The sequence below is a fragment of the Typopeltis vanoorti genome, chromosome 3, assembly GCF_054136105.1.
Source record: "Typopeltis vanoorti isolate ZY-2024b chromosome 3, IOZ_Tvanoo_1.0, whole genome shotgun sequence".
NCBI lineage: Eukaryota > Metazoa > Arthropoda > Arachnida > Uropygi > Thelyphonidae > Typopeltis > Typopeltis vanoorti.
The window spans coordinates 3,291,372-3,314,111 of NC_143551.1; the positions used below are offsets into that span (position 1 = coordinate 3,291,372).

The 22,740-nt window shown below is 36.9% G+C and overlaps 1 protein-coding gene across 1 annotated transcript in view; it reads left to right on the forward strand.

The window, feature by feature from the left end:
* LOC150107867 (uncharacterized) overlaps nucleotides 1–22,740 on the forward strand; it is a 393,004-nt gene that overhangs the window by 202,545 nt on the left and 167,719 nt on the right. The window contains exon 9 of the mRNA XM_090415366.1: nucleotides 15,042–15,173. Within this exon, the coding sequence (XP_090271492.1) occupies nucleotides 15,042–15,173 (132 nt within the window). The remainder of the gene's footprint in view (nucleotides 1–15,041; nucleotides 15,174–22,740) is intronic.

Genomic DNA, 22,740 nt, shown 5'->3' on the forward strand with positions numbered 1-22,740 from the left:
TATTCATGCTGAGGGTGAAATATTTTTAATAAAGCAATTTTTTAATATGTTAATTTATTTATTAATAAATTGGGTAGTGATTAGGGAAAAAATAATTTTTTTTTTTTTTATTTCGTATACGCAGCACCTCCACTTAAAATTTTCACTGGCCACCACTGGTCAAGTTCCTAAGGAGTGGAAGGAGGGAAAGATTGTGTCACTTCATAAAGGAGGTGATAGAACTCAAACATCAAACTATAGACCTATCTATATATCAGGTGTTGTGGTTAACTTGTTTGAGAAGCTTGTGAGAACCAGGATCCAGAATTGGGTTGACAACAATGGTATTATCTTTGATGGACAGCATGGATTTGCTAAAGGGAGGTCATGTTAGTAATCTGCTTACTTATTACAATAAGGTGACTGCTTCCTTGGACAGAGGAGAAGGATACACAGTAATATACTTAGATTTCGCAAAAGTTTTTGATAGATTACTGCATGATAAGATGATAGATAAGTTAATGAATTAGAGACTGGCTATCTGGTAGGTATCAACAAGTTGTGTATGGGGGAGCAATAGCCAGGAAAAGGAAAGTTACTAGTGGTGTGTCTCAGGGGTCTGTTTTAGGGCCATTACTGTTTAACTTGTATACTAATGATATTGGTGAAGATTTGGATGTTGATATTCAGTTGTTTGCATATGATGCAAAGTTGGGACGAACCATGAAGAGTAGAGAAGATGTTGTGTCCTAACAAGAAAACTTGAATAAATGAGTGATTGGGCACAGGAATAGGGATGTTAGTTCAATGTTGCAAAATGTGAAGTTTTAAAATTTGGGAAACATAGATGGGATGCAGAATTTATGCTTGGTGAGGATATATTGTTGGAAGTGAAGCAAATAAGAGATCTGGGGAGTGATAATGGATAAGTATCTGAAATGTAGGGGACACAGCCAAAATTGTGAAGACAATACAAAGGCTTCTGGGAATGATGCAGAGGACACTGACTTGTAGAATTAGGGAGATTCTTGTTCCATTGTATAAGGCTTTGATTAGGCCACAAATGGACTATTGTGCCCAGATTTGGTCACCTGGTTTTCAGAAGGACGAAGAGATGTTGGAAAGGGTCTAGGCTCAACTGACTAAGGTAATTTCTAACCTCTAGAATGATGAGTATGAGGAAAGATTGAGAAAATGCAATTTGCAGAGTCTGGTGGACAGGAGAAAGAGGGGAGATATGATAGAGACCTACAAGTTAGTAAGGGGTTGTTATAGGATCAGTGCTGGAGAATTTCTACAGAAAATAGTGGAAGATCAGAGGAGAACCGGAGGTCATCCCTGGAAACTGTATAAAGAGGGTTTGAGTAGGGGAGTGATCAGCAGGGTTTTTTATGCAGATTTGTGAATGATTAATGCCTTGCCTGAGAGTGTGGTGTCTGCAGAGAATTTGAGTGTGTTTAAAGCACGGCATGATGAACTATGTGTATGATAAAAAGACCTCCCAGATGAATCTTTGACTCCTTGGGGGGGGGGGGGGGGTCTTGGGTAATAATCATCATCATCATCATCAGGTGTACAGGATATGATAGTACTACATGAAAAATTTACATTATTGCTAACTTCCTATCTACAATTTTCCTCCAAATCAGTCTGTTACTTGTCAAGACTCCAACATTATCAGATCTTATATTTCTATCGTCTAAGGCACTTTGTACCGTATCAATCCACCTATATATTGGTCTTCCTCTGGGTCATTTTTCTGCCAACCTGGCAGAGGACACTTGTTTTGCTAATCTTTCCTTGCCCATTCTGTTTAAGTAACCATACCACCTGAGATTAGCTCTGCTAACGCATTCCTGGATGCTAAGAATGTCAAGTTCTTTCCTAATATCCTCATTTTTAATATGCTATTGCCATTGATGCCATCTGTTGACGCCTCTTATCTTTCTCAGGACTCTCATATCTGCGGTCTCTAGTCTTTGGTCAAGTGTGTTACTTCTGACTTTTCAGATCCATAAGTTGAAATTGGTTTGAACACTGTCTTGTATACAGCTAATTTAGTTTTCCGACTAATTTCTCTCTTATTTCAAATGAATTTATTCAGTTGACTTCCTACCATACCAGCTTTCTTGATTCTGTTGTCTATTTCCATATTTAATTTACCATCTTCACTAAAAATCATGCCTAAGTAGCTGAACTGTTTTACTTGTTGCACAGGTTATAATAAATTTATTTTAATCCTTTATCCAAGTGCAAGCAAACAAAATTTGTGCCTGAAAATATCTTCAGGACTGATGTAAGGTGGTACATCCCTTGGCAACTCCGAAGGTACATCCTTGGTACATCCCAAGCGCCTAACTTGGGATGTACCAAGAGACCGAGACCTCAATAAACGTCGGAACCTGTCTGGGTAGTGACCCTTCCCTTAATGCATAGCAGTATACATGTCTGCAATATGTGCTTTGCATTATGGGTGATACTGAGACAAGGAGTGCTGAGAACTTGATCCACCTTTGCTACGAGTTGCCAAGGGATGTACCACCTTACCTCAGTCCTGAAGATATTTTTAGGTGCAAAGTTTGTTTGCTTACACTTGGATAAAAGATTAAACTAAATTTATTATAGTCTAACCAAATGCAAAATAAACTTCCAACATCTTTCTCTAAATCCAGAGTAATTTAATAATAAGGGGTACACTGGTTGTTAACTCATATAGGTAAATATGACCTTTCCATTGCTTCTGGCTTAGTATCACCACTCTGGGTCTGCCTCCCACTGACGAGACCTCAATAAAGATTGAAACCAGTCTGGGTAGTGGCTCTTCCCTTAATGCATATCAGTATAGATATGCATTAAGGGAAGATACTGAGACAAGGGGTGTTGAGAACTTGATCCACCTTTGCTATGAGTTGTCAAGGGATGTACCACCTTACCTCAGTCCTGAAGATATTTTCAGATGCAAACTTTGTTTGCTTACACTTGGATAAAGGATTAAACAAAATGTGTTATAGTCTAACCAAGTGCAAAATAAACTTCCAACAATGTTCCACGGGTTCTCTGTTCACAACGCAGTTGACATTTACAATGATTCTGCCTATTTTCATTGTCTTTTTAATGCTCACCTTCATACCATATCTATTACAACAATTATTCAATTTAGTCAGGGAATCTTGCAGACTTATAGTGGATTTATTTAGAAGTATAACATCGTCCGCATAAAGCAATGAGCTGACATTATATAATGTGTATTACATATATTTACACTTTTTCCTACAGGCATTCTTTCATTCCTTTCATTGTTACTTTCATCACTCTTTCTATATTCAGGTTGATAAGTAAGAGTGTTAATGCACAGTATTGTTTTATAGCTTTCTTTACTTCTCCAGTTTCCTGTATTCATAACTTTATTTTCTGGTTGACATATAATTTCTTAATTAGCCTTCTATCTTTTCCATTGTACATTACTGAATTTCTTTTCCAAAGCTATAAAGACAATGCATGTAGATTTATTTATTTTACAAACAATAATAGAACAAAGAGCTAAAGCTTATTGCTTCTCTAGTTCCCTTGTTGTTTTGAAATCTAAACTGATCTTCATCTAAATAACATTTGGGTTTTAATTTTATTCTATTTTTCATACATTTAGTATAATCTTTGAGTCATGAATGAGTAAACTTAATGTTCAATCATTTTTATAGTCTCTTGCATTTTTTTTCTTGGTTGTTGTTACCATCAAACTTTCATAGAAATCATTTACTTCTTCCACTCCCTATCCCTCTTGATAGACTAACGTAACAGACTAGTGAGTTAAAATAGGTGACTGGCTATCAGATAGATATCAGCAAGTTATTTATGGGGGGGGGGGGGGCGAAAGAGAGGAAAGTCACTAGTGGTGTGCCACAGCAATCTGTTTTGGTATCATTGTTATTTAATTGTGTATTAATGATGTTGGTGGAGCCTGTTTAGCTCAGTGGATGTGGCATTTGCATACCACAGTGCTTGACAGCACGAAGGAAGGCTTGCTTTCGAATCTAGTCGGCAACTAGAGGAAATTTTTCTAAGCCTTTTTTCAATGGTTCCCGAGTTAGTCGATCTCTGACACGGGCAAGTGGGTTTTTTCTCCCAGAAACTCGGGTTTTTCATCCTGTAAATCGACCACGAAAATCAACTGTACAACCCACATTATTTCAGACATTAAATATATTGTGTTGGAGTTAGGGACTATGAGATTGCAGCACTTGTTGAGCCCTCTCTCTCTTCGCTACATGCCCTTTAATTAGTGATAGCCTTGGGCCAACTATCTCTGATAGGGTACCAGTGGAGATTGAACTGCCCACTCAGTCTTCAAAAGTTAGATAGGACTAAAACGACCTCGCCTACTCCTTATACGTGAATAGAAAGGTGATTTTTTTTAAAAAATTTTTTATGATATTGGAATAAGTTCAAACTGGTGATATGCAACTGTTTGCAGATGATGTAAAATCAGTGAGAGTAATGAGGAATCAAGCAAATATTGTGGCCTTGAATGAAGACTTGAATAGATTTTATGAGTGGGCAACAATATGGAACTGCCAATTCACTGTTGCCAAGTGTAAGTTTATGATATTTGGTAGACAACAAGGTGCAAAGTATACACTTGTGGGGAAATTTTGGAGTGAGCAGATAAGAGACCCTGAAGTGGTGGTGGACAAAGCTCTGAAGTTCATAGGTCATATTGACAAGCTGTGAAGACAATACATCCCATCATATTTTATTGTTCACAGATTTGGTCCTATGGTTTTCATGATAATGCAGATATATTGGAGAAGACCGACTAAGGTCGTAACTGGTGGAATATGAGGACATATTGAGGGAATGCAGTTTGCAAATTCTTGTGAATAGGAGGAAGAGAAGGAATATGATTGAGACGCTTTAGTTGGTAAAGGGTTGTTACTCGGTTAATGTGGAAGAATTTTTTCATAGAATGGGAGAAGCGGATAGAACAAGAGGACATACCTGGAAGCTGTATAAGGAGGGTGTAAGCAAGGGCATGTTTTTCCACACAACCACTATCCATGTTCTTTGCATGGATAGTGGTTGTGTGGAATTCATTGCTTGACATTGTGGTGAATGCAGCAAAGTTTGATGGTTTTTTTGTGAACTGTGTGTGTGTGTGTGTGTGCCTCCCATAATGAATCTTTTGATCCCATGGAGATCTGGTGTTAATAATAATAATAAATTAAAATAAAAGTTTGGCTAGAGATTACTCACAGATAAATTAGAACAAAAACAGTATTGATGGTGGCCAACATATGAAATAACAGCTGAAATTATTGCTTAAGTGTCCTAAAGTGAGGATTGGCCGGAGAACTTGAAACAGAAGTTATGTGGCCTGAATATGCTCTATCCATTATTATTTGGATTTTTAGCCCACCATTCTTGTTTCAATTAGAATAATTGATCAAAATTCTACAATCGTCCTTAAATTTGCATTCATACAAAGCATGATCAAAGGCTCAATTTGCCCAAAGTGTTAAATTTGAGATGCTGTTTGTGTTCTTTTTTTAGAAATTGAAATTGTGCAGTTTCACCATTATTAAAGTTCCAGATGCAATGGATTTAATATACCCTCAAAGTGGTGAGAGAGTTCTTGGAGTTGAATATTTTATTTTTAGGTTTGTAGATGGTCTAAAAGTGGCATTAAGGTTGTAATGGTGTAGTTTTATTTATTTTATCTAATATCCCTTTAGTGGGAAAGAGTATGAACGTAACACCCATTCCGTTCATACTCTGGGTGAAAATAACACCGGTTGGTCAAGGACTGTTGGAATTTGCCTATACTAACAAATTAGCTATTACCAATACCTGCTTCCAGAAACACCCACAATGGACCTATACTTGGACATCTAACATTGATAGCTCAATGCACCAGATTGATTACATCCTAGCTCTCCAGTGGTGGAAGACAAGCATCTTTGATGTGCATACTTATACATAATAAATAACGGAAAAACTCACGTAGAAATATTATTTAATAGTATAATTTTCGCCTGTGTGTCACAGGCATCTTCAGTACAATTAAGCTCAAAATTAAACACTAACTGACAATTCCAAAAAGCGCCACCTAAGTAGCTGGTGTAAGATAACTAAAAAGGTCAATAACTTTCCTAAAAAAAAAATAAAAAAAATAAAATAAAAAATAAAAATAATAATAATAATAATAATACAATAAAAAGTTAGGAAAGATTAGCTGATTTGTAAAGTACTATCTCCCATAAAGGGGATAGACGTAAGCCGTCGGATCTGTTTAAGTTAGGAGAATGAAGTAGAGTTTCACATGCTTCTTTATAAAGGCGTTCCATGAGAAACTGACTTTTGTGAAGAACTCTTGTCTTTCTCCAATGAACTCTGTGTCTAGCGAAGATAGCATGTTCTGCAAGTCCAGACTTTTCAGGTTTAAAGTATTCAATATAAGATTGGTGTTCTTCTAGCCGAATGGAGGCAGATCTTCCCGTTTGCCTGAAATAACATAATCCACAAGAGCACGGAATCTGGTAGACACCTGGATGATTAAGATGTGGAAGCTTGTCCTTTGGAGAAGCGAGAAAGGTGGAGATTTTTCTAAACGGTCGAAAGGCAACAAAAATATTCAGTGGTTTTAAAATTTTTGCTATACGTTCACTGATGCCTTGTATATAAGGGATAGTAATGCGCGTTATTTCCTCTGTGTTTGAAGAGGGAGACATATTAAATCTACTCAAAGTTCCTTTAATGAAGCAATTCTTATAGCCATTAGATAGAAAGGAAGAAGTTATATATCGTATTTCTTTCTGTAAAAGATCGTCTGTAGAACAAAAGGAGTGGGCCCGATGAACCAGTGTTTTAATAGTTCCTGCCTTTTGACTGGGATGGTGATGAGATTCCGCATGGATATAATGGCCTGTATGAGTCTTCTTTCTATAAACTGAGAAATGTAGGTTACCATCTGGTTGGCGAAGAATTAGAAGATCTAAAAAGGCTAACTGTTTATTTGATTCTACTTCTAGGGTAAACTTGATCCTAGGATGAAATGCGTTTAACTTATTGAGAAATTGTTGAAGTTCATCAGAAGAGTCATTCCATATAGCAAAAATGTCATCGACATATCTGAACCAATGAGTAGGTCTGGGAGAAATATTGTCAAAGATACGTTGTTCAAAATATTCCATAAAGAAATTGGAGATAGCAGGAGAGAGAGGATTACCCATTGCTGTTCCTTCAATTTGTTGATACAACTTATTTTTAAAAGAAAAATAACCAGAATTTATTACAAAATCAAATAAGTTTACAATGTCTGAAGGAAATTCCTGTTGTAGTAATTCAATACTTTCCGAAAGAGGCACATTTGTAAATAAAGAAACAACATCTAAACTGATCATGATATCAGAAACGTCCAAATGAAGATCTGAAATTTTATTTTTGAAATCCAAAGTATTTTTTATATAAGTATCAGTTCTTCTAGTTGAAGAGGAGAGTAAATTAGATAAAAATTTTGAGATTTTGTAAGTGGGGCAACCTATACAATCTACGACTGGTCTTAACGGAATGCCTGGTTTATGAATACTTTAAACCTGAAAAGTCTGGACTTGCAGAACATGCTATCTTCACTAGACACAGAGTTCATTGGAGAAAGACAAGAGTTCTTCACAAAAGTCAGTTTCTCATGGAACGCCTTTATAAAGAAGCATGTGAAACTCTACTTCATTCTCCTAACTTAAACAGATCCGACGACTTACGTCTATCCCCTTTATGGGAGATAGTACTTTACAAATCAGCTAATCTTTCCTAACTTTTTATTGTATTAATTTTTTTTTTTTTTTTTAGGAAAGTTATTGACCTTTTTAGTTATCTTACACCAGCTACTTAGGTGGCGCTTTTTGGAATTGTCAGTTAGTGTTTACTTTTGAGCTTAATTGTACTGAAGATGCCTGTGACACACAGGCGAAAATTATACTATTAAATAATATTTCTACGTGAGTTTTTCCGTTATTTATTATGTATAGTTATGTCTACTCACGGTTTACCTCTTTTAAAACTGATGTGCATACTTGTCCTGGGGTAGACTGTGGTACAGACCATCAACTAGTAAAAGCTAAAGTAATACTAAGACTCTGAAGCCTTCCTAGTCAAGCACATCCCACTAGATTGGATGTCAGAGTAATTCTTAGTGGATTTACAGAAGAAACATAAACTCACCTGAAATGTTTTGCAAATGAGTCATGGTTATAATACAAGATACACCCAAGATGTATCTTAGCTCAATTAGAAGGCCAAGAGACCCATGGATATCAGATTCATCATGGGATCTCATCAAAAGAAGACAGTTGGAGAAGCAAAGAGACATAAGGTGATAGAATATCAAAGATTATATAGTGAAGAAATAAAGTTCCAGATGAGGAGGCACAGTTATAAAAGGATGTTTTGTTTAACTTGTGACCTGAAGCACAGTTTAAGCCCAAATTGAATGTCAGCAAAAACAGGAATGAAGCATTAGTAACAGAAAAACTGGAAATCAAAAACAGGTGGAAAGAATGCTGTGAGAAACCATACCACAGAAAGGATAAGGAAAATTTGGAGAAGCTCTCACCGGGAAAATTTCAGTTTGGAACCTCCTCTACTTAGGCATAAGGTTGAAAGAGCAGTTAAACAGCTTAACAGCAATAAGGTCACATGGGGGGGGGGGGAGATGGAGAGATAACAGTGTTTCCTAGATTGATTACAAGGATAGGGGAGATGGTATCATGGCCTAGAGACTGGAAGAAGTCTGTTTTCATACCACCATGAAAAGGGGGATAAGATTGCAAGAACTATGGTACTATTCATTTTATCTTTCATGCAAGCAAGATTTTATAAAAGATCATTTTAAATAGGTTTGAGGCAGAGATGCCTGAGGAACATGCAGGTTTTAGGAAAGGTTAGGGTACCAGAGATCAGATCTTCTGCCTTATATCAGAGAAAAGTCTAAAGAAATTAGACTCCCTATGGTAATGTATTTTCTAGACTAGTCTAATGCTTTTGATTGTATTCAGCATGTGAAATTGTGGAAAGTAATGAAAATAGTAGGTTTTCCTCAACACACTGTCAGGTTGATAGCTAACTTGCACAATGAAGAAGAAGCCATGTGTTGAACAGTTGTTGGATTAACTGATTGGCTTCAGTTTGGAAAGGGAGGTAGGGAAGGATGCTTGCTTTCTCCTCACCTGTTTAGTGTCTATGCTGAGGATATCATGCATGTAGCTTTGGATGAGCTTAAGACAGAAATTGGGATAGGTGGTAGATTGATTGGTAATCTGAAATATGCTAATGATACAGTACTCCTTTGTGATGACAAGGAAGAACTAGGAAAACTTCTTGACAAAGTTAACAAGATCAGTAAGAACAGAGATTGTCCTTATACCTAGAAATTGTATAAGGAGGTTGTGAGCAGGGGCATAAAGTATGGGTTCTTTGCATGGAGAGTGGTTGGTGTGTGGAAAGCTTTGTCTGACTTTGTGGTGAATGCAGATACATTGAATGAGTTTAAGGCACAGTGTTTTTATATGACACCGTTTTTATATAACACCTCCCACAATGAGTCTTTAGACTCCATGTGGTATGGCATTAATAATAATAAATTAATTAGATTTTTTCTCTTCATGTTGTTTACACAATGCACCCAATAAGTAACGAGACAATAATTTATATCAAAACAAAGAACTGTATTTGGAATAGTCAATTACACTTTCAAAATAATCTCCCTCCAACTCCACACAATGTTTACATCTTTCGTACCAGTGTTTGACAGCATGGTGGAAGTCCTGAATGAGAACCTCCTTCAGTGTCTGGGTCACACCATGTTGTATGTCTTCAATGTTGCTGAAGTGCCCCCCTTTCAAAGCACACTTCATCTTTGGGAAGAGGAAAATGTCTATGGGAGCCATCTCTGGCAAATGGGGGATGTTCAATCCAACAGATTGACTTCACAACCAGAGCACAGTGCATGTGTTACAGAAACCAATTCTTGTTGTGGAACAGTTCTTTCCTGACATGTCACATGCAGGTATACAGATATTGCATTACTCCTAAATAATACCGACCATTCACTGTGGTGCCCTCTGGAACAAAACCTGGGGGGGGAAAAAACCCATTGTCTTGACACTTTCAATGTTGCTGAAGTGCCCCCTTTCAAAGCACACTTCATCTTTGGGAAGAGGAAAATGTCTATGGGAGCCATCTCTGGCAAATGGGGGATGTTCAATCCCACAGATTGACTTTGCAGCCAGAGCACAGTGCATGGGTGCATTGTTGTGTTACAGAAACCAATTCTTGTTGTAGAACAGTTCTTTCCTGACCTGTCACATGCAGGTATACAGACATTGCATTCCTCCTCAATAATACCGACTATTCACTGTGGTGCCCTCTGGAACAAAACCCGAGGGGGGAAAAAAAACCATTGTCTTGACACATGATTTTTGCAACCTGTCTAGGTTGCAAAAACCAGGAAGAAGACATTTCACAGTATTTCATGCTCTGGCATTTCATTTCCAGATCAACTGAAAACACCAGCTTTCATCACCAGTGACAATTCTTTTCAACACTTCATGATGTCAATCAACTGCATGGATGAAATTTTGACAACATACAATCTGGTGCTCTCTTTGTTCATGTGACAATGTGTGCGACATAAACCACGAATAAATCTTCCTCTTGTGTAAATCTTTTTCTAAGATTAATCTGGCTGTTTACTTACGAACACCAAGCTTGTACAGCAAATAGCCTAGTAGTTATTTGCCTGTCATAGTCAACAATTTCCCTAGCTTTCACTACATTTTCGTTTGTCCTTACAGAAACTGGCCATCCACAGTGTGGTTCATCCTCCTGGGACTCCTGCCTCCCCTTTAACTTTGAAAACCACAGAACACCTGTGCACAGCTCAGACAGTCATCACCATAAACCCTTTTTTGTAAACAATGTGGTTTACAAATTTCCTTGCCAACAACATTGTGATGTCACCTACAAGGTTCTACTATCAGATCTTTGTGGGCAAGACTACAAGAACACTTCTGTGACTTCATCATCCGAATTCCAGAACATTTAAACAATAAAAAACGCAACAATCAAAATAAAAAAAATACAGAAAAAACAGAAATAGCTGTCCATGCTCTTGAACAGAAACATGCCCCGCAAATCGACAAGGCTATAATAGTAGACATACAGGAAAATGAAACGATGCTTAGAATATCGGAAACGATAACATAAAATGTGACAAAAACTCAATAAATGTTCACCGTTTATTGAGTTTTTTTATTGCATAATTTTCAAGAATTGGAAGCTCCATAACATAAAAATTAGGTCACGACTCTAACGAATAGAATACGACATAGATACACCAAAGACTTAAAAAATATTAAAAAACCTGGATTTTTCAAAAAAAAGTTCGTATACCTCTTGCCTCACCATCGTTCAGGTCATACTTCCTTCCTTCAACAATGAATGTATATCGTCATATGTTGGGATGCCACTGAAAAAGAAGACAACCAGCAACATCCCACTAAGGTATGTCTGCTTTTTCTTCCTATATATACTTCATATATCTGTCCATATAAAACATCAATAATACCCTAAAATTTAAGTAAAAAGCCAATGGCATTATAAAAAAGGATACTCCTAAACAAAAATAGCCTAAAGAGTCATAAAAGTAATATTTACTTAGAGGAGTAACATGGGAATTTTCCCAGTCTTTTTTTTAGTTTTTCCTAATTTTTTTCAGTTTTTCCTAATTTACAGTAAAATTTTATTGCAGCTGTTTACTCCATGATACAACTTCTGACATGCTCCACTCACACACTCTTACTTCAATGGTCACCACAAGAAAACTGCTGCATCACCCGACTTGAAGATTACACCTGTGATTACAACACACTCTAGTGATCAAAACTATAAACATGTTTGATTTTTTACAGGACAGTCCTTTGAATAAGAGTAACAATCTCATTATTTAATGGGCACACTGTGTATACTGTGAAGCACTGTTATAAATCTAAGAGCTTGTGTTTTCTTCTTCTTTCCTCAAAACTTTTTTATACCTCTGAAACAGCTGTTAAATCTGTACAAATCTCAATTGTATTCAGATAGTGAATAATGTTTTCACATTTGTAATGGTGCTTCTAAAAGCTACCTAAAATTACTTCTGTTTCCAACTGGTAACTTCGTTTTTGCATTTTCTAAGGATATTGTCTTTTAATAGCATCATGTTGGAGGCTTAATAGATTTTTTACAACACTCAAAAAGAATTAAAATAGAATTTAATACTTCCTATATTTCGTCCTAGTCACTAGGACATCTACAGGGATTACAAAAACAATTAATGTAACATGCACACACAAATCTTACAATACTAAGCCCAACCACGTGGGTGACACTAAAGTCCTATCTAGGTGGAACGCCCTCTAAGGGCGGTAGTAGGTGGCCTGGAATGTAAGGTGGGACCTCTGGTAATGAGTGTTTCCCAAATCTTCGGAAGCTTAATGCAACCGTATTTATTAAGATTTGGTTGGTTTCTGAGAGCTGCTGATGCTTCTAAGAAAAGTCTCTCTTTCTTGAATTTGCTGTGGTGGAGCATGGTGGTTTTCTTCCATGGTACTCTGTGGGTGGTGTCCAAAACATAGTCAGCCAAGCCTGAATGGCCATAGTTGTGTTTACAGATAAGACTTGTGTGCCTCCAGGTGGATGGATGCTGATCTGCCTGTCTATCCAAAGTGCGCCAGCTTACAGGAACAGGGTACTTTGTAAACTCCAGGCAGAGAGAGAGAGAGAGAGGGGGGAGCTGATCTTTCGTAGAACGGATAAGGGTAGCAAGTTTGTGGTAGGGCATATATGCCGTGTGTAGGTTGTACTTTTTTAGTATCTTGGCTATTTTTTCAGATGTGCCACGGATGTAGGGTATGGTGATGGCATTTTTAAAATCTTGTTGACGAGAAGGATGGGGAATGGGGGAGGAGCTGATTATTTTTTTGATATTGTGTTTGTTGTAGCCATTGGAGAGAAAAGTGTTGTGTATGTGGTTAAGCTCAGTAGTAAGGGCGGTTCCACTGGAACAAAGATTGTGGGCTTTCTTGGTAAGAGTTTTGATGATGCCATATTGTTGTGAGGGGTGGTGGTGGGAGAGTTTGTGAATATATCTGCCTGTGTGTGTGTGTGTGGGTTTTCTGTATACAGTGAAGCCAGGTGTATCATTAGGCAGGCGTGTGACTAAGGTGTCTAGGAAGGGTAAACAATTGTTCTTTTCCTTTTCCATAGTAAACTGGATTCTTGGATGTAGACTATTGAGATGACTGAGGAAGGAGTCTAACGTGTCTGGGCCATGATGCCAAATAGAGAACACATCATCTACATATCTTAACCAGATAGAAGGTTTGAGTGGGGCTGAGTCTAAAAAACTCGACTCACTTTAGAGCTCTCACAGAAAATTTAACCTTGAATAATGCAGACATATTGGTAAGGTTTGATATCTCCTCTTTGTTTGCCAATATTCCCTTAACTGACACCTTATCTCTCTTAGAAAACGTTTTTCCCTCTGACATCTTAGATCTCTTTTCCATTAACTCTGGGTATTTCACTTCTGATAACAGTGCCTTAACTCTTGGAAGAACAAAATCTACAAGCAGATAGAGGGAACTGCAATGCCCCCCCTTGCCAATTTCTACATGGAAGATTTCGAAAAATGAGCCATAGACTCAGCCCCACTCAAACCTTCTATCTGGCTAAGATATGTAGATGATGTGTTCTCCATTTGGCCTCATGGCCCAGACACGTTAGACTCCTTCCTCAGTCATCTCAATAGCCTACATCCAAGAATCCAGTTTACTATGGAAAAAAACAATTGTTTACCCTTCCTAGACACCTCAGTCACACGCCTGCCTAATGATACACTTGGCTTCACTGTATACAGAAAACCCACACACAGGCAGATATAGTCACAAACTCTCCCACCACCACCCCTCACAACAATATGGCATCATCAAAATTCTTACCAAGAAAGCCCACAATCTTTGTTCCAGTGGAACCGCCCTTACTACTGAGCTTAACCACATACACAACACTTTTCTCTCCAATGGCTACAACAAACACAGTATCAAAAAAATAATCAATTCCTCCCCCATTCCCCATCCTTCTCGTCAACAAGATTTTAAAAATGCCATCACCATACCCTACATCCGTGGCACATCTGAAAAAATAGCCAAGATACTAAAAAAGTACAACCTACACACGGCATATATGCCCTACCACAAACTTGCTACCCTTATCCGTTCTACGAAAGATCAGCTCCCCCCTCTCTCTCTCTCTCTCTCTCTCTGCCTGAAGTTTACAAAGTACCCTGTTCCTGTAAGCTGGCGTACTTTGGATGGACAGGCAGATCAGCATCCATCCACCTGGAGGAACACAAGTCTTACATCTGTAAACACAACTATGGCCATTCAGGCTTGGCTGACTATGTTTTGGACACCACCCACAGAGTATCATGGAAGAAAACCACCATGCTCCACCACAGCAAATTCAAGAAAGAGAGGCTTTTCTTAGAAGCAGCAGCAGCTCTCAGAAACCAACCAAATCTTAATAAATACAGTTGCATTAAGCTTCCGAAGATTTGGGAAACACTCATCACCAGAGGTCCCACCTTACATTCCAGGCCACCTACACATACAAGTATGTGTAGGTGGCCCGCCCTTAGAGGGCACTCCACCTAGATAGGACTTTAGTGTCACCCACGTGGTTGGGCTTAGTATTGTAAGATTTGTGTGTGCATGTTACATTAATTGTTTTTGTAATCCCCGTAGATGTCCTAGTGACTAGGACGAAATATAGGAAGTATTAAATTCTATTTTAATTCTTTTTGAGTGTTGTAAAAAATCCATTAAGCCTCCAACATGATGTCCTCACAGCACTTAAGCCTCTACACACGGAATCTTTTAATAGTAGTAAATGCAATAATTATAATTAGATTTTAATCTACAGCTTTGTTTATTATAATTTTGCACATTGATAAACTTTTTGTTAATTTTTAGGTATATTATTAAATATTTGGCAAAGTTAACTACAAATTCAGAAGTAAACAAGATGTCATCTCAAAACATAGCAATAGTCATGGCACCAAATCTTTTATGGGCTCCTGTTGAAGAAAGTTCCATGCATTTAGGGTAAGTTTATCTTCTTTGCGGTAAGATAAATTATCTCTAATTTTTGCTTAAAGTAAAAAAGAAGTTTTAAGCCAGAGTTTATTGTTGGTGATATGGCCAATTTGGCCACATAGTCTGGATACACTCCACATTTTCTTAACTCTTCTAAACAATCAACATCCCAGGATCCACCTTAGAAAAGGAAAACAATGATAGTCTCACATTTCTAGACAGTGATTACCCACCAGCCTGATGGTAGGTAATCAATGATAATCTCTACCATTCTCCATTTACAGAAAACCACATATGCAGGTAGATACATTCCCTAGCAGTCATTTCACCCTCTTCCCTCCACCATGGTTTTATACAAACCCAATATAACAGGGGCAGATTAATCACTTCTGATAACAGTGCCTTAACTACTGAACTTGACCATAATCTCAACACTTTCTTAGCCAATGGCTAAAATCCCAAAAAAAATCCAAAAAATATTAAAACCCTGTAAATGCAGCCCCCTTTCCACCTCTCCTTCAGAATGGACATTAAAGATCTATCACCATTCAATATAACCAATGCACATCCAAAATAGACAAAAATCCTAAGGAAATCCAACCTTAAACTTTGTACAAAAACCCTACTTTGTACAAAAATTTGCAACCCTTATCCACTCTGCCAAACACCAGCCAAATCTGTTGCCAAAATATAGGAAAGTATTAATTAAAATTATTATAATTGATATCTTAGTATATCTTGTTATATCCTGAAAAATAGTAGTTCTCACTAACCTCTCCAACACTTTAACCATAACTCCAGACACACACAGATCAGCCTGTCATTCAAAGCATCTGTTTGAGATTTTCAGTTGAATCTCCTTTCACATTTTATATTTCATGTGGTTTTCCATCTTAAATGTATCCATGAAATGCAATTTGTCCACACATAACGTTGATGTGCTATAGGTTTTGCTAACTCTCATGTATAGGGTTCATGTTAGAATAAAAAAATCTTTAATATTCTTCTTGTCTTATTTTTATATTACCTTTATGAACTTTTATTCTTTTTGTGATACTCTTTCCTCATTTTTAAGCCCTTTTTTGAAGTCTCTAGGACATTTTGCACCATTTTAATCTTCATCACTCTTCCTTAACTTTCTGATGATTTTTTCATAGTTACTTTTAAGCGTAGAAGTCTTACCTTTTTCTTTTTTTTTGTCTTGATATTTTCTCAAAGATATATACTGATTTCTTCATCAGCCATTTTCTGTTTGCTGCTGGATGAAGATCTGGATGAAAGTCCTTCATTCAAAAAATTATAATGAGCAGGCTAGGAGAGTTACAAATATTATACAGAAAACAAAGTCTGAGAATGAAAAGAAACTGGCTCTGTAAGCTGAAAACAACCCATAAGAATTCTATTGTTATCAAGTAAAAGAAAGAATAACTCTACTGAATGGAGATGGTATGCAGAAGAGACTGTTCAACTAATGAGTGCCCAATTTGTTAAAAGCTGTCAACCTCTGTATGCAACATTGAGCTCACTGCCACCTTTTCACATGATGAAAAAACTCAGATGTATGAAGAGGATGTACTAGAGCTATTAAACAAACTAAACAAGAATTAAGCAATAGGGACTGATGAGATATCAGCATGAATGCTAAAATAGATAAACTTGCTATATAATTAGAGTCTCAGAGCAGGGAAGATTCTATAGGAGTGAAAAGAATGTATGATAATCCTATTGCAGAAGGATGATGCAAAGCCCAATGTATTCAGCTATCAACCTTTTAGTATCTCTGCAGTGGTGGTGATGAATTTGAAAAAAGTTGTTTAGGTCTTGTGTACAGTATTGGGTGGAGAATTTGTACTTCACAATGAACAGCATAGGCTAATAATTCTTGAAGTTTTAGCAGATAGAAAGTTGAAGTTCAAGGGCCATATAACAAAGATTGAAACAAATCTTGACATGTAGAGATAAAGAAGTCATTGACTCTTTACATGGCCTAGATAAGCCCTCTCTTGGACTATTATGCATGAGTCTGGTCTTCCAGTTTCCAAGGTGATTCTAATACAGTGGAGAAAGTGCAAAGGAAAGTGTTAAAAATAATGTTGGTTTTTGTGTATTGCAGATACTGGCAAACAGGAGAAAATGAGATGATATGAGTGAGACTTTAACTTCTGAAAGGATCATACAGTGTATCAGTAGATTGACTAAACATACACACGTAACCACAGTAATTAGATTTTTTAATAAGTAAATATTTCGTCCTAAGTATCATAGGACATCGTCAGTACAGTTAATTCAAACAATACTAGGAATCACATACAGTTAGAGCATGCTTACAATGGAATCCCTCTATGCTTGCAGTAGTGTGTTAAAGAATTAAATTAAAATATGTCTGAAATAAAAAAAAAAAAAAAAAAAGATTACATTAAAATGGGATAACATATATAAAATTATTTTATACAATTTAGGATGACAATATTCCCAGACTTTAAAGATAGTAAGAACATCATTACGGTTCAAATTAGGTCTGTGATGCAGGGCTTCAGCCCTACGGAGATGCCTTTGACATAAGGTATGGGAATCCTATGGGTTTGTTTATGTCAAAGGCATCTCCGAACGGATTTAAATTATTCATATTTCAAAAAATTATGAAGAAATATAAATTGGCTGCTACCATCAACCAAGTCCACAATTGTTACCTTCTCCTAAATACAAACTCTCACCTCTGATGCTACGTGACTTGTACGAGGTCCCATGCTCCTGTAAATTGTCCTACTATGGACTGACAGATAGATCCATTTGCAAACACATTTCAGAACATCAAGACCATATCCATCTTATGAAACCGCAGAAATCTGGCCTCACACAACACGGAATTGAAAACCCTAACCATAGGATCCATTGGAAGAAGACCAAACTTCCACATAGATCTTCACATAAACATGAACATTTATATAAGGAAGGTGCTGAAGCCCTACGTCACAGACCTAATTTGAACCATAAGGACGTTCTTACTATCCCTAAAGTCTGGGAATGTTGTCATCCTAAATTGTGTAAAATAATTTTTGTATATGTTATCTCATTTTAATGTAATCTTTTTTTCTTCCTGACATATTTTAATTTAATTTATCATGCTACTGCACGCATAGAGGGATTTCATTGTAAGCATGCACCCTACTATATGTGATTCCTAGTATTGTTTGAATTAACTGTACTGACGATGCCCTATGATACTTAGAATGAAATATTTACATATTAAAAAATCTTATTACCGTGGTTATGTGTGTATGTTTAGTCATGAATGCTCCACAGGTTTCATTATACAACAATATCAGTGGATTGAACTGCTGATATCACTTCCATGCTGGCCAGGCTTCATGGAAAGGCAGCCTATTTAGGTAAGGATATAAAAGGCAGACTCCCACTGCTGTGAAGAAGAAAGTGCAGTAAGATAGGAAACATACCCCCAGCATGGAAAGGCAGCCTATTTAGGTAAGGATATAAAAGGCAGACTCTCACTGCTGTGAAGAAGAAAGTTCAGTAAGATAGGAAAGATACCCCCAGCTCTCAAATACTAAAATATTACTTGGGAGAGGGTTAGGAAGAAGAAAATAAAAGGAAAGAGGGGGGAAAAAAGAGGAGGGACCAGTCTAAAGATAATATAACAGATGTATATTATGCAAAGTAAGACTTGGTCCGGTATCTAGCATCAGGTATCTCAGGTTCACCAATCCTGTGCTCACTAGAAATGAACCGTTGAGGTACATACTGATTTAGTTACTAGAGCCTTTTTTCCCTTAATTTCAATTTATGTGCAGGAAGTGATGTCAAATCACTTTCTTGCACTTTGAAATCACTTATTTCAAAGAATCAAATACTGAATTTAATTATGTGCTTCTAGAGAATTTTTTTTATTATTTTTTTTTTTAACCTGGCGTTAGTAAGGTGGGGTGTCACAGATCCCAAAGATATAGAAAGAAATAACTGTGACACTGCCACCTTACTAATGACGGGTGAAATAAGAATTTGCCCAGGTTTGGTTATTTTCTTCAAGTTCTTTCACCTTGTTTCCCCACCTCAAATTTATTTATTTATTCTTATGGCAAAAGGAATACAGAACAGCTACAGGTCAATGTCCAGTCTGGAAAGCCAATCCAATTGGGGTCTCATCTGTCATCTTGTGGATGTTCTGTAGACCACCACCATGAAATTGGCACCTTGGACAGTCGTTCACAGTATAAGTAATCATCTGAGCCATGGGAGAACAATCACAATAAAAGTGGTCTAATAGCCCCCCGTTTATGTAGTAGGTAGCCACATCTTCCCTGGTTAGTTCTGATCCTCTCTTTTAGTGTTGCACGGTGATCAGCATTCATTTTAGAAGTTATGGACTTTACAACCGTATTATTAATAACTCTTTTAATTTCCCAACGTTTAGATCTTCATATTAAGATCATCTGGAGCATATACAAATATACAGGACAAGCTGAGTTACATTATATACAGTAAGCTAGAGAAACAGTGATGTGATCAAAGGTTATTCTACTGGCATTACCTCTAGTGGAAAAAAAAATTAATTATTTAGAAACTACATCAAGCTAAATTCTATTTATGATAACATGAATAAACATTCTTTCTTTCATTGATGTCCTATTTTTAGCAATACAATTGTTATTTTTGATTTAGGATCCTGGATTATCTATAGTCCTGTTTATAGATACACTTGTCACACATCTTCCTTCTGGCAATTTTTCCTTCACTGTTTACCGAAAATCGACACATACCGGTCAATATATACACAAACTCCTACCACCACCCAACAAAAAAACAATTGTAATGCTAAAAATAGGACATCATTGTAAGAAAGAATGTTTATTCATGTTATCATAAATAGAATTTAGCTTGATGTAGTTTCTAAATAATTAATTTTTTTTTTTTCGCTAGACGTCATGCCAGTAGAATATCCTTTGATCAAATCATTGTTTCTCTAGCTTACTGTATGTAATGTAACTCAGCTTGTCCTCTATATTTGTATATGCTCCAGATGATGATCTTAATATGAAGATCAAAACGTCGGGAAATTAAAAGAGTTATTAATAACACGGTTGTCAAGTCCATAATTTCTGAAAAAATTTAAAAAAAATGAGAATAGTTCTGATCCTGTTGATTGATGACCAAATCTTCCTAGTGTTATTTGCTATTGTTATATCGATGCTCTGTGTTTAATTATATCCTTTCTTACTTCAACCTCTTCTATCAAAATCCTACCGCTTGCACCTTTTGTTATGTCGGCTGCGCCATTGTTATGTGGCCTTCTCTCTGTTTTATTTTTATCGTTATGTTTCCTTTTTATTTATTTTTTATTTTTTTATTCTTATTTTAATTTTAACTTTTATCATGTCTTAGTGTTAATGTTATCAAATCTTTACAATCCTTCTTTTATTCTATACTTATCATCGGGTCTGAGCCTTTGTTCTATCATACTATTATTTATTCATTTTTAATTTTTTCCTTACTTAATTTAACTTTCTAAGGGCCGCCAGAAATACCTGTTCCCTGAATAATATGAGCTATCCTATTCACTAAGGCAAATTTATTTACTGCGGCAGCCTGGACCTTAAGGGTAGATGTAAACTCAGCCTAAGAATAGTCATAGGATATGCCTAAGAATAGTCATAGGGAGAGGGTGATAGTGGGTCAAGTGCTACGGACGTGTTTTGAAAAGCTCCTGATTCAGATAAGTTTTACTAGGAATAATTAAGTATATATGCGTAATTGTTTAAGTAAGAGTGGCTGTAAATGTTGTACGCTACCGATATTATTAGTGTGGGGTTTTTTTCTTGTCTAAACTAAATATTTTAGACGAAATCGTTAATATTAGACCTAGTAACCTGCAGAGAAAAAAAAAAATAAATGGCGGCTGCATTGTCATTCCATGATTTTAATTTAGATTTCAGTCGTTTCGTTAAGTGTGAGGTCTGTTATATGTATTCCTTCGATTACATAAATGATTTGTGGATGTTTAGTGCAGATGGAAGAAGGGTGTGTGCAAAATGTGACCTGAACTAGGAATTGATGAATGCAAATATGAAATTGATGACTGAAAGTGTTAGTACTGATTGTGTCGCGAGTGCACGTTTGAAAGAGAAGGATGGTGAGAGAGATGGGCGAAAAAATGTTAAAAAATCAGGAAAAACGAAAAAGAGCGATTTGATAACCGTAATGGATGTTAAAAGGGACGAAAGTGAGGCAGAAAGAAACGAAATTGAGAGAACGAATGAAAGTAGAAATGGCTTGATGCAGAAATCGCAAATAAAAAAAAATTGAAAGAATGAATGATAGCGACAAAAGAATGAATGATGGCGAAAGTTGGACGCATGTTGGAACGAAAGTACTGAACCAAAGAAAGATGAATGACAGTAAAAGTGAGAAGAATGATAGCGAAAGTTGGACACATGTTAGTCCGAAAGTACGGAAACAAAGAAGATATGTGAGAGTGAAAGTGAGAAGAATGATAGTGAAAGTTGGATGTATGCTGGACCGAAAGTATGGAAACAAAGAAGGATGAATGAGTAGGAAAGTGAGAAGAGGGAGTCGAGAGTTAGAAAGTTAGAAAGATTTAATGATAGAGAGAATGTGTCGCGATGTTCAGAAGGCGAATTGGATTGGATGAAGCAAGAAATGAAATGGATGCAGAATGAAATTAAGAGAATTCAGGTCAAAACTATTAAAATAAATCATGATGGCATGAAAGAGTTAACGAAAGATGAGCGAGTGGCGTATGGCGACTCCATTATTAATGGTATGCTAGAGGATAAAATGCACACGGTATGTTTTCCAGGCGGTAAAATGAGTAGAGTGATTGAGGCATTGGATATGAGGCGGGAACGAGCAAAAGAGTTAATTGTATTAATTGGTACAAATGATTTGAGAGAGAACAAAGAGCATGTCAAAATGAATTTCAGGAGACTGCTTGGAAAGATAAAAGAGAATAGTGTGACAGGAAGGGTAGTCAATCTGTTGCCTAGGTATGATTGTGGTGAAATGAGGCGGAGAGCAAGGATTATGAATGATATTCTGGCTGAAATGTATGAGGAGATGGGAGTACAGTTTGTTAATGTGTGGAATGAGTTTGAGGGACGAAGTGAGCTGTATGGGAGCGATAGACTGCATTTGAGTGGTTATGGTGTGAGTCGCTTGGAGAGACTGCTTCTGGAAAGTAGAGAAGTGAATAGAGAGAATGAATCAGATCGAGAGGGGCAGTGATGTGGAAGAGCAGGAGAGTAAGACAGGAGAGACTAAAGAAGTGGAAATGAATGGGGAAGTGAGTGGTGTGAGTATAGAAAATGAGAGAATGGGTATGCAAGAGGAGCAGGGAAACGGGGAGGCTCAGGGTGGACAGGGATACACGGCATGAGAAAGGTGGATGCTCCAAGAGGAGGTGAGAGCATGTGTAGGCAGGAAAGTAATGGGATGATCAGGGTTCAAAAGGAAACAGATGGAATTGCATAGGGTTTAAAATGAAGAAGCAGAAAGGGAAATGGCCCCAGTCCAGCATGGAGAGATCACATCGAGTGAGTGGTAT